Source organism: Palaemon carinicauda, chromosome 1 (assembly GCF_036898095.1).
Source record: "Palaemon carinicauda isolate YSFRI2023 chromosome 1, ASM3689809v2, whole genome shotgun sequence".
NCBI lineage: Eukaryota > Metazoa > Arthropoda > Malacostraca > Decapoda > Palaemonidae > Palaemon > Palaemon carinicauda.
In genome coordinates this window covers 257,381,732-257,393,817 of record NC_090725.1, presented here as the reverse complement: position 1 = coordinate 257,393,817, position 12,086 = coordinate 257,381,732, and the positions used below count along the sequence as shown (strand labels likewise).

General features: G+C 36.4%; 1 protein-coding gene across 1 annotated transcript; it reads right to left on the bottom strand.

Moving 5' to 3' along the window:
• Nucleotides 1–316: 316 nt before the first annotated feature.
• Nucleotides 317–11,873, bottom strand: LOC137638862 (tigger transposable element-derived protein 1-like). Its single transcript, XM_068371275.1, has 2 exons — nucleotides 11,780–11,873; nucleotides 317–1,044 (listed from the first exon to the last, which is right to left on the bottom strand). The coding sequence occupies exons 1-2, from the start codon at nucleotides 11,871–11,873 to the stop codon at nucleotides 317–319; spliced, it is 822 nt and encodes a 273-aa protein (XP_068227376.1).
• Between the last annotated feature and the right edge of the window lie 213 nt (nucleotides 11,874–12,086).

The window sequence follows — 12,086 nt, the reverse complement described above, 5'->3', positions numbered from 1 at the left end:
CCAACACTTCCTTAATGTCCTTCGAAGAAAGGAGTTCCTACGGTTCTCTCTCCTCCTCGCTACTGAGCTCTTACAATACCTCCGTATGTGTCATCTTCTGGAGCTTGATCAATTCCTCCTTCGTGAGCTCTTCTTGATGCTCCTTGTTCATGTCTACCTCATCTACCTCCAGGCCCCATGACCTTTCCAAGAGACACGATCTCCTCCAATACAATGAGTGCGGAGTCAGGCTGTGGCGTATCGAACCCTTTGAAGTCCCTTTAAGCTTCGGAATTTGGCACCATTTCTTTCCAATCTGAATTTAAGCTTCTTCGTGTTACACTATGCCATGCTTATACAATAATTTTAAGCCATGAAAAATAATGAAGTGGCCCTTCCAAAATTCACGAAGGGTGAGATTGGTGTTGTCTGTGACATCAAAGCATTTATTAAACAAATGCCTCATGTACAATTTCTTGAAGTTGGAAATGACCTGTTGCTGTTGGTCCATGGGCTGGAGGAGTGGCGTGGTGTTGGGTGGGAGACAAAGGACCTTGACGAACCTGAATTCATCAAGAATGTGCTCTTCAAGACGAGAAGGGTGACCAGGGGCATTTTCTAGGATCAGAAGACATTTTAACGGCAGGTTTTTCTCCAACAAATACTTTTTGACTGCCGGACCAAAGCACAGATTAACCCATTCTGTGAAGAAATGTCTCGTAACCCAAGCCTTAGGATTTGTGCTCCACAGGACTTGAATTTTTTCTTTCAAGATCCTTTGGCTCTTGAAAGCATGTGGGTTGTCTGGGTGGTACACAAGCAGTAGCTTGACCTTACAGTCACTGCTGGCATTAGCACACAAGGCTAGATTCAGTCGACCCTTCATAGGTTTATGGCTCAGCAGTTTCTTTTCCTTTGCCATGATGAATGTCCTCCTGGGCATCTTCTTCCAAAACAAGCCAGTTTTATCACAGTTGAAGACTTGTTGGTGTATGTAGCCTTTTTCAGCAACAAGTGAGGCAAAACGTTCGACGTACTCCTCCGTAGCTTTCACGTTGGAACTTGCTTTTCAAAACGAGGAGGCATTTTCTAGGATCAAAAAACATTTTAACGGCAGGTTTTTCTCCAACAAATGCTTTTTGACTGCCGGACCAAAGCCCAAATTAACCCATTCTGTGAAGAAATGTCTCATAACCCAAGCCTTAGGATTTGTGCTCCACAGGACTTGAATTTTTTCTTTCAAGATCCTTTGGCTCTTGAAAGCACGTGGATTCTCTGAGTGGTACACAAGCAGTGGCTTGACCTTACAGTCACCGCTGACATTAGCACACAAGGCTAGATTCAGTCAATCCTTCATAGGTTTATGGCTCGGCAGTTTCTTCTCCTTTGCCGTGATGAATGTCCTCCTGGGCATCTTCTTCCAAAACAGGCCAGTTTTATCACAGTTGAAGAATTGTTAGAGGATGTAGCCTTCAACAACAAGTGAGGCAAAACGTTGGACATACTCCTCCGCTGCTTTCACGTTGGAACTTGCAGCTTCCCCATGCCTCACAACCGAGTGGAGCCCAATTTGCTTTTTGAAGTTATCAAACCAGCCATGACTGGCTTTGAAGGTCTCCACTGACACCGATGTCTCTCCACTCTCTACTGCTTCCCTCTGTTTCAAGTCTTCGTAGATTACGCTGGCTATCTCCGCCAACTGCTTCTCCTTAATGGGACCGGCCGGCTCACCACTTAATAAGGTGACTTAAGACATCTCCAAACTGCAAAGGATTTTTGCCTCTGACCTTCAGTTTTGCAATGCCAGGGCGATTTATCCTTAAAGTTAGTGTTTTTCAAATTCTATCTCCTCCCTTGATAATTATTACTAAGATCTGGGATTACTACCCTATATAGACCTGATATAGAACTCCAATAATATGAGTTTTTTTTCTAAAAGTATTTTTTTTTGCCAGATATGAATTTTATCATTATGGTGAAAAAATAAACCCTAAAATTTGGGGAAAAGATTAAGAAAAAATATATGAAAAAAAAAATTGGGAAAAAGCTTCATTTCATTGTTTTATAATGTATTTCTAAGTTATATACCAAATTTCAATGCTATATCTTTAAAACGGGGGGAGATTATTGAATATGAAGGTCAATAGGTATAGTTTTGAGATACAGGAATTGAAAGATTTTCTTTGTATTTTTACAGACAATAATAATAAATCATGATTATTATGAATTTTATGTTCTTTTTGGGTAATAATTAAAGAAAACAAAGTTATTTATCCTAATGTAATCATAAATGAGGATCCTTTTGCTCAATATATTGCTTCTTTTAGCTCCTTTGAGGCAAGGCAGCTGCTTCTCTATCCATAACACTCTCTCTCTCTGCACTACCGATATTACCCTTTTTTGAACTCTTAATTGAGCGAATTTTCTTCTTCCTTATGTTTGCAAGATGTTGAAATTGTCTTTTCCTCTTAGAAATTATAAAATTCTTGCCAAAAATGAGAGAAACAAACGTAAAAATGAGTGAATGTGACAGGTCAAACTCACACATGTACTTTCTATGAGGTTTGTAGTAGGACTGACGGGCGAAGGGTGTAATTTACCGTATAATACATCGTTTGTGACTCATGGAAGGACTGAAAGGCGAAGGGTGTAATTTACCGTATAATACATCGTTTGTGACTCATGGAAGGACTGAAAGGCGAAGGGTGTAATTTACCGTATAATACATCGTTTGTGACTCATGGAAGGACTGAAAGGCGAAGGGTGTAATTTACCGTATAATACATCGTTTGTGACTCATGGAAGGACTGAAAGGCGAAGGGTGTAATTTACCGTATAATACATCGTTTGTGACTCATGGAAGCTATACAAATGCCATTGTTCACAATTTCAATTATCAAAATTAACAATAACAGAAGCAATACTGCATTTTCTTGTAGGGAATAATGTCTATGGTTTATTGAGTTACTTTTACTAATTACCCTGTAACTATGAAAGTAAGAGGAATTTTGACAAAATATTTCGTAAATGCATTCTCCATTGCCATATGAAGCTCAGTGAATTTTTTCAGAATTTTGTGTTTTTCTTCTTATACCCCCATATTGGCATTCCGGTCGGCCCCTTAATCCACAACAGAAGCCTCTCCATCTCACCATTTACATCACTTCGTAGCTTCCACAGGATGGTTATGCCTTTCGAAGGCTTTGTGCTCTTAATAGCATCCCTCTGTTTGAGGATGGTACATATTGTCGATGTACTACTCTGGTAATGGCGAGCCCGCTCAGACACAGAATACCACTCTCATGCTCTTTTTCTTATCACTGCCCTGTTTCCACTCGCTTACTTAGGACCCATAACTATTGAGTTAATTGTCCTAAATTAATGTTAAGAATAAGCAAGTAATGCCAACTGTACGGGCAATGCTCGCAGATGTGTACAGACATTGGAGATGATGCATCCATGCACTCGACCACCTAGCGTCAGCATCTGTAAGCGTGCTCATATCTCAAGTGTCAAGTGTTTGCTCGTATCCCAATGCAAAAATTTGCTCGCTGACTTACTCGTATCTCAAATTGCTCATATGTTGGGATGCTCGTATTTCAATGTGTCACTGTATATATATATATATATATATATATATATATATATATATATGTATATGTATATATATACATATATATATATATATATATATATATATATATATATGCATATATATAAATATATATATATATATATATATATATATATATATATATATAACAAAATGGATCCATAAAGATTGCAAACGAAGCAGGGGAAGGAAGAGAAGACGATAGATTGACGAGCTAATATTTTTTTTTACTATAGACTGGCATAGAAAGACCATAAATAGACACAAGTGGAAGGGTATGTCTGAGTCCCTTGTCCTGCAATGAATTATCAATGGCTGATGATGTATATATATATGTATATAAAGTACATATAAATTATATATATGCACATATACATACAGTCATACCCCGCTCTTTGTTGTCAATTCATTCTAAGAGGTCCCGACGAAAGGCGATTTTTGGCGTAGATCTGGTGTTGGCCCAAAAAGGTGACTGGTACTAGCCTTATACATGAAAACGTATGCATACATGTAATAACATTATAAAACCCTGATACCTATGTTAATAGGCTCTCAAGTCAACTACAGTACTGTAATTACTGTACAGTAGGATATTGAAAGAAATATAAGGTACTGTAAGAGAGAGAGAGAGAGAGAGAGAGAGAGAGAGAGAGAGAGAGATTAGTAAATTGGCCAAGGCACCAGCCACCCATTGAGATACTACTTCTAGTTAGTTAATGGGTCCTCTGACTGGTCAGATAGCATTACTTTGGATCCCTCTCTGGTTATGGATCATTTTCCCTTTGCCTACATATACACCGAATAGTCTGGCCAATCCTTTACACATTCTCTTTCCTCGTAACTTGACAACACTGAAATTACATAACAATTCTTCTTCTCTCAAGAGGTTAACTACTGCAATGTAATTGTTTAATGTCTACTTTCCACTTGGTAAGGATAGAAGAAACTTTTTAGCTATTGTAAGTAGTTCTTTAGGAGGACACTCCTAAATCAAATGAGTTGTTCTCTAGTGTTTGGTAGTGCAGTAGCCTCCGGACCATAGTCTTGGGTTAGAGTTCTTTTGCTTGAGGTCACACTCGGGCACGCTATTCTATCTTTTTTCTTTATTTCTTTTTCTCCACTGGGCTATTGTCCCTTTTAGAGCCTTAGGGCTTATTGAAGGTCTGGTCTATCCTGCTTTTCCAACTAGGATTGTATAAAAGCTAGAAATAATAATAATAATAATAATAATAACGGTAATAAAAGTACATACAGTACAATATAATGGCTCAATAAACTTTCATTATTGCAGTATTAACACATTACCCTTTCTCTCAAAACTTTTGTAGGGTTCTCAGAGTTACAGTACCACCATACAAGACTAATACATAGGAATGTGGTATACATGCCGTACATCCATCCTTCCTTTACAGTTCTGTACTGTAACATTAATGCTGACTACTTGTATCTTTAGTCAGACATTTGAATACAGTACAGATATTGCATCCACACACACAAAAGCCTCTTTCTCTCTCAAATTAAAAGATAAAAATTTTTGTATTTGTAAACAAGTGTATACAGTATCAGCAATGCTATAAAACAATTTGACTGGCTTGCAAATTAGATGAAAAATCTATCGCATGGCAACACTCCCTCCTGGTCTGAGGCAAGGTCGTAAAGGGCATTCGCCTCATCTCTTATGCTTGCATGATGTACCACCTACATGCTATTGCTGAGGTTATGGATGGCTGGATTGAGGCTACCCTGGCAAGACCAGCTATAAAAAAGGGCAGTGGAAGCCAATTGAATTGGTACACCGGTAAGCGAGATTATTGCATTCCCATTGGCTGTTCCACGATGCAATAATCTGTTCCCACTGTGCCAATTCGATTGGCTGCCACTGTCCTTTTTTCAGCTGGTCTTGCAAGCTGGCATAATATGTAATACACCTCAAATTTTTTACTTGACCTCAAATCATAATAACCATAATACTCATTTTCCTCCTTCAGAAGCTTTCGACCATTTCCCATCATCTATATAACAATGATAAAAAAGTCAGCAAGGACCATGTCTGACTTTTTCAACATATGCCTAGTTTAAAAACTAAAAGCACATTCACATGTATGCTAATGAGGTAATTATGTACATCATTCATACAGACATATCTCAACTCAGATTAATCATTTAAAGCATATCAATTTGAGACTTAGATATACCTTGTACCTTTCATTACTCTCAAGAAATTCAGTTTAGTCACGACTGCAATGTTTACGCTTTGTTAAGCTTCTCGGTAATTTTTTTTTTTTACCTTTCATTTTATCTTTTATCTATCATAGATTGAGCATTAAACTATCATATTGTTAACGTCCATTCGCGAAATATGTTTACTTCCATAGTAATTGTTTGACATTGGCCTTGACCTAAAGTAGCAAAATTAACAGTGCTTCGGTCGGGATGAATTTTCACACTTGAACCTGTAGCCTACTGGAAACTTCCCTGCCTGGAAATGTGTTGGACGGGAGTTCGAGACAGGCTGAAGCACGAAAGTTGCTAGTAGTGCCTCCAACCTCACCATCTTTGTGGGGTAGGAATGAGGGGTTTTGGGAAGTCTACAGTTCTATTTGCTGAGTCATCAGCAGTCATTGCCTGGCACTCCTGGGTCCTAGCTTGATGGAGATGAGCTTGGTCGCTGATCTTTATCGATGGTCAGTCTGGAGGACATTGTCCTGTCCCCTGTCTCTGCCATTCACGAGTAACATGTGTGTGTGCTGTTTGTATGTGGATGTGTGTATGTGTTAGTTAAACCAACATTCCTTCTATGAAAATGAAAGTAGCGGTTGAAGATGAATGAAAGGGAAGAAAATGTTGAAGCTGTTGAAATAAGTTCTGTGCATGGTATAGTTGATGTACGAATTGTCGATAGAGAGGAAAATTTGCGAAGATGTGGATGAATTGGTGAAAGGTTACCAATATAAAGAGATTGGAGATAGTGTTTTATGGTGATTCGCTCATCTGAGTACTTTAGGATAACCAGAAAGCTATTGATGAGTTATGTGTAGTTTTATGAAGCGACTGACGTCTTGGAAGTTTTATAGCATAGGGGATTCGTCCACAGTTTTATAATGAAAGGATGAATTTGATAGTTGCAGTCATTTCCTTTGGAACATCACTTGTTAAAGGGAATGAGTATACATACATATATATATATATATATATATATATATATATATATATATATATATATATATATATATATATATATATATATAACAGATTGATTTTAAGGAAAATCTGGATGTTTATTGTCATTTACTGAGACAAGAGTGAAAAGCCAGTATTTGCAGTATTGGAAATGAGTAATGCTACAAGGAGGCAGTGCTTGTAATGTCATGAAGATTCTGAGTGTATGAAATAGTACAAAGAGGTTCATTTTAAGAGCCTCAGAATCTCTCTGGCTTGGTTTGAAGAATGGGAAAGTATGCTTGTGCTAGGCAATTTGAGACCAAAGGGTGATGAAGAAAGATGAGTTGTTAGTGTATAAGGTGTTCCTGGTTAGATAAAACTGGAGAGACTTGTGAAAGTGGGTTTGATAGAGCTGTAAACATTAAGTACCAGATATCTGAATAGCTAATTAGAATCAACTTCATCCATAACGGAAATGAGACGTCATGAGTTGCGCAATCCTTTGGTTTAGCAAGGGAGGTTAGTTCTTACTATCCGCAAGAAATATTAAGGCTTAAGATTTTGCTCATTTTAATTTTTGAAATTGCGATAGAGATATAAGACTAGTTTTTATGAGAGAAGTTAACTCTATGAACAACTTTTGTTCTGTAAATTATAACTTAACAATCTTAATTTGATTTTCTCAGGCTCACGTTGTTAGTAAAATTGATACTAATGGCAACGAGAGACAGACTGCGTGCTTGTACAGGTTAATGATTTTTCTTTTTCTTTTTAATACTTTAGTGAACAAAAGTTGTTCAGAGAATAAACTTATCTCATATTAGACATCTATTAGCTCTCTGTCCCAATTTTGGAAAACAAAAAGAACAGAGCTTGGTCTTTAACATTAATTTTCTTACTGGGGATATTAAGAAATGATCTCCCCTGGCCAAGCACCAGGATTGCACAACATAATACGTCTCATTTCCGTTAGGCATAAAGAAGTTGATTCTACTTGTGTATCAAATATCTTATACTAATGTTATAGATAAACCCTTTTCAGTTCTCTGACTAGCGTGTAAGTACCATTATTTTAGACCCTCAATTTTTTAGATTTCTAACACCTTGTGACACGGGTTTTATGCAGCTAGGCACTTTGTCGCAAGAGGACATTAGATTTCTGACGACGTTTATTTTTCCCTCTTTATATTCATTTTCCTACTTTATCTCTAGCTTGTTCGTATCTTCTTTTAGGAAAAAAAAAGTGTCGTTAAGTACGAAGAGTGAAATATAAACTTGATGATCTGACAAAACTTCGTTATGATAATGACACTGCCGGGAATGTATGTTTTAATGTCATATTTGTGGTCAGTATTTTTTTCCGCTCTATTCCTAATTCTGGCGTTACTGTTATCATTATAATAACCCTTTAATCTAAGATCACTTATCATCCTTTGTGAAGAAGCCACTTCATGTTTGTTGTATTGACTCTTCAGAATTTATAACCATCGATTTTCTGGATACATAAAATGCTTACTAATATAGTATGGCTATTAAGAATTTGGAAGTGACAAATTGTCTATTTGAACATTATCTCCAATTATACCAGTCTTAGAGGCTATATCCTGTCCGAGAGGCAGGACGGGAAGTACAGTAACACATTTAAGTGATTCATTTTATTTAAATGATTCCTAAGTTTTAATGTTGCACATTTATATGTATAAAACATAAGCACTTAAACTTTCTGAAAAATTGCGAGAGACGGTAGAATTGAGATTTCTCTATTCATTTATTTTTCAAACCAACTCTCTCTCTCTCTCTCTCTCTCTCTCTCTCTCTCTCTCTCTCTAACGACCAGTAACTGGATATAACCTGTCAGTGGTTGTTGCCATTTGTAGATATGCCGTTTGGTGAGTATGCTCCTTCTGTGAATCACTCGTCCCCAATGCCACCACCTTCATTTGAACCTCGTGTGAAACTGATTGATCTTTCCGTGCGCTTTATGCTGCAAACTCGTTTCTTAGTGATGATGTTATGGAGCAATGCTGTCTGAGGTTTTGCTACTCACGATATTAAACAATGTTGCTGATAATTAAATGAATACTGTTGCTGGTCTAAGTAATAAAAACTTTATTTTTTACATACTAACAATAGTAATTACAAAACTTCAATCGTGATATACACACAGACACACACATGCACACTATGTATATATATACAGTATATATATATATATATATATATATATATATATATATATATATATATATATATATATATTCATCCTTACGGAGCTAGTCTAACAGAAGAGTAGATTACTTTATTCACATATTTTATTTGTGTATTTAAGAGATGCTTAGGTAGCTCGTAAGGTGAGTTCCCCTCAGTTATAATTAAGTAAATGTATGTAAATCACATTAGACTGTCGTCATTCATTTAGTTGTATTTTCATTCAGTTCCATATATGTAAATTTACGTTATTTTATTTCACGTAGTTTTGTTACGAAATCTTATGGAATATTGTTAAAAGGTATATATGACACACCAAGGTATAAACGCTAGGGATTGCATCATGTTTCCACGTAGTTGGAAGATGCATGAAGGTTCTAGACTGAAATTATTCTTTTTTTTAATGTTGTGAAAGGAGGTGGGCGGAGTTAGCTGAGAGGGTTGCCATCATCACACCACGATAGAACCATACTTCCAACGACCACGTTCACAACTGCCAAGTTGGCAACTTAACATCGTGAGAGGCTGCCCGGATCATGCCCCCACTCCACGAGAATGCATGAACTGGAAGTTTCTAGAATGAATTAGAATGATATATATAGGACTTACCCATGCTTAGGACAGAGAGATCCAGCCTGACCTTCCGAAAGAGCCAATGTCGACAGTCCTCTCTCTAGCATCTATATATCCACTACGTATTTCCTCTTAAACGTGAATAGTGTTTCCTCTCAAACGTGCATAGTGTTTTCTCTCAAATGTGAATAATGTTTATTCAAACCTTAGAATTTTTGTGGTTTAAGTTGAAAGAAGTGCAGTGTATTTGTAAGTACAGTTTATATTGTAAAAATTAATAGGTTGCTGTGACTGGCCCTGTGTGATTAGGTTAAAAAGTGAAGTGTATCTATTTTTGCTTAACCGTTGGTAACCTTGTGCGAGTCCAAAGGACGTAAGAGTAACAGATACGTATATGTAAGTGTGATGCTGATTTATTTACTATGGTATTAAAGTATCAACTTTTTTTCATTGATTGTCAAAATTAAATATTTTCCTAAATTAATTTCTAGTGAAACAAGTGATTGTATAATTTTTGAAGTGTCATTTTGTCTTAGTCTAAGGTCTAGTTCAGATTTAAATTTCGAGGGATTTATTTTTGCTATTGTTGAATTTTTATTTTGTATAGAATATATGTATATATATATATATATATATATATATATATATATATATATATATATATATATATATATATTTGTAAAGCGTGTATTATTCCGATCACCAATAATTAACTCAGTGCCTTGTTTGTATCCCTTGACTTAGAACCACAGTAAGAGATTGCTTTAAGAATATTTCCCGTTAAAAGTAAAGTAATCACCCAGTTTTGTTGTGAGTGTAACGTAAAGAGACGTTTAGATATTCATGTTCATATATATTATAGTCTGGAAGTTACGTTTATTCTCAGAGCTCGGAGGTATTCTCTTGTGTATCAGATCATGTAATATAAAACAGGTTAGTTTGGGAGCTCGGGGATTTACGTAATTCGCTAGTCGTGGTATATATATATATATATATATATATATATATATATATATATATATGTTTATATATATATATATATATATATATACGTATATGCGTGTGTATAATTTATGAATGAGTAAGTTGCTTCATAGACGGGGTATTGTTTCCTTGTAAACTATGTTTTCAGTTGATGTATGAAGATGAGCACGCATTTAATAAAATTTCAATAGCATCGGGTATTTTGCGGCCCTACACACATGGTTCATCAGCAGGTCGTTGACCCCTCTTCACCCTGTACGTTCTCCCCACTCAACCTTTATCTTATTTTCGTGTTTTTATCCGATATGGAGACACATCTTTCTTCGTCTTTCCTCTTCCTCCTTTCCAGACTTATGAATTACACTTTAACCTCTCAACCTAAGTTTCCCTCCGTAGGAGGTTAGTACAGACAGCGGTTCTCTTACGGTTTTACTGTAGGCATTACTTGAAGGTCTTTTCAGAATCCCGTTGGCTCTTATGAGCAATTACCTTCTATTGATTTTTACCTCATTTCTGACAGTGGATTTTCTCCCCAATGACATCTCGGGGCCAAATGTCCTCCCTGGCCCAAATTTAATCAATCTAAATCCTATTTTCCATGCCACACCTTTTCAAAAGTGTGACTTGATCACTCACCCTACTATCATTTTGTTCCTAATTAAAAGGAATCAGCCAGTAACACCCATCTTAATGACAATCATTTTATGATTATCACTTCTCGGGTTAAATTCATCTCTTTCCTTTTTTATTCTTGTTTTCTTTAGATTTTCCTTTACCATTGGACACAACATGTAAAGAGAGTAAACACGTACTTATATCATAATGAAAAGAAAATTATTTGGAAGACATTTTGTTGATGTGAAAGTCGTCATTCCAGTTTTTCTGAGACTAAACAAACTAGTTTAACTTATTGGTCCTGTGAAATTAAAGTACTTCTGGTGGATCTCGATGCTTTTGGAGGTCTAGACCCAAGGAATACTTTTCTTTCTCAGCTCCTAATTTGCTTGATATTGTTCAACAGTTAGCAAGAATTAAATTTTGTGCTAAGAGAATTGGTAATATTACTACTTGAGGTAAATGTATGTGTGGGAGCTGTAGCCTTGGTGATATCCACCCAATTTCCATAACTCCTATATTATCTAAATTTTTTAAACGTCTTGTGGCAAAATGTCCATATAGGTATGCTGAACGTGATAATTTGTTCTGTTCTTTGGAATTTGGCTTTCTCAAAGGCCTTTGAAAGTGAGAAGCCCTTCTTACCATAGCTAAAGAGTTCTTCTTCTTCTTCTTCTTCTTCTTCTTCTTCTTCTTCTTCTGGACCTGCAGGCGTGATTAGAGTTATACCAATTCTCATCTATCCCGTGATTCAATTTCCAGTGCTGTACAGTAATCCCTTGATTGTAGCCAGGAAGTTTCTATGATTGGCCATGATTTTAGTGATGCCTTTGACCGTTTTAATCTTGAGGCCTTTGTTTTCATACTCAGACAGTTGGGAGTGGGTGGGTCTTTTTAAGGAATAGATTGCAAAGAGTACTTGCTAACGGACAACTTAGTGAGTATAGAAATG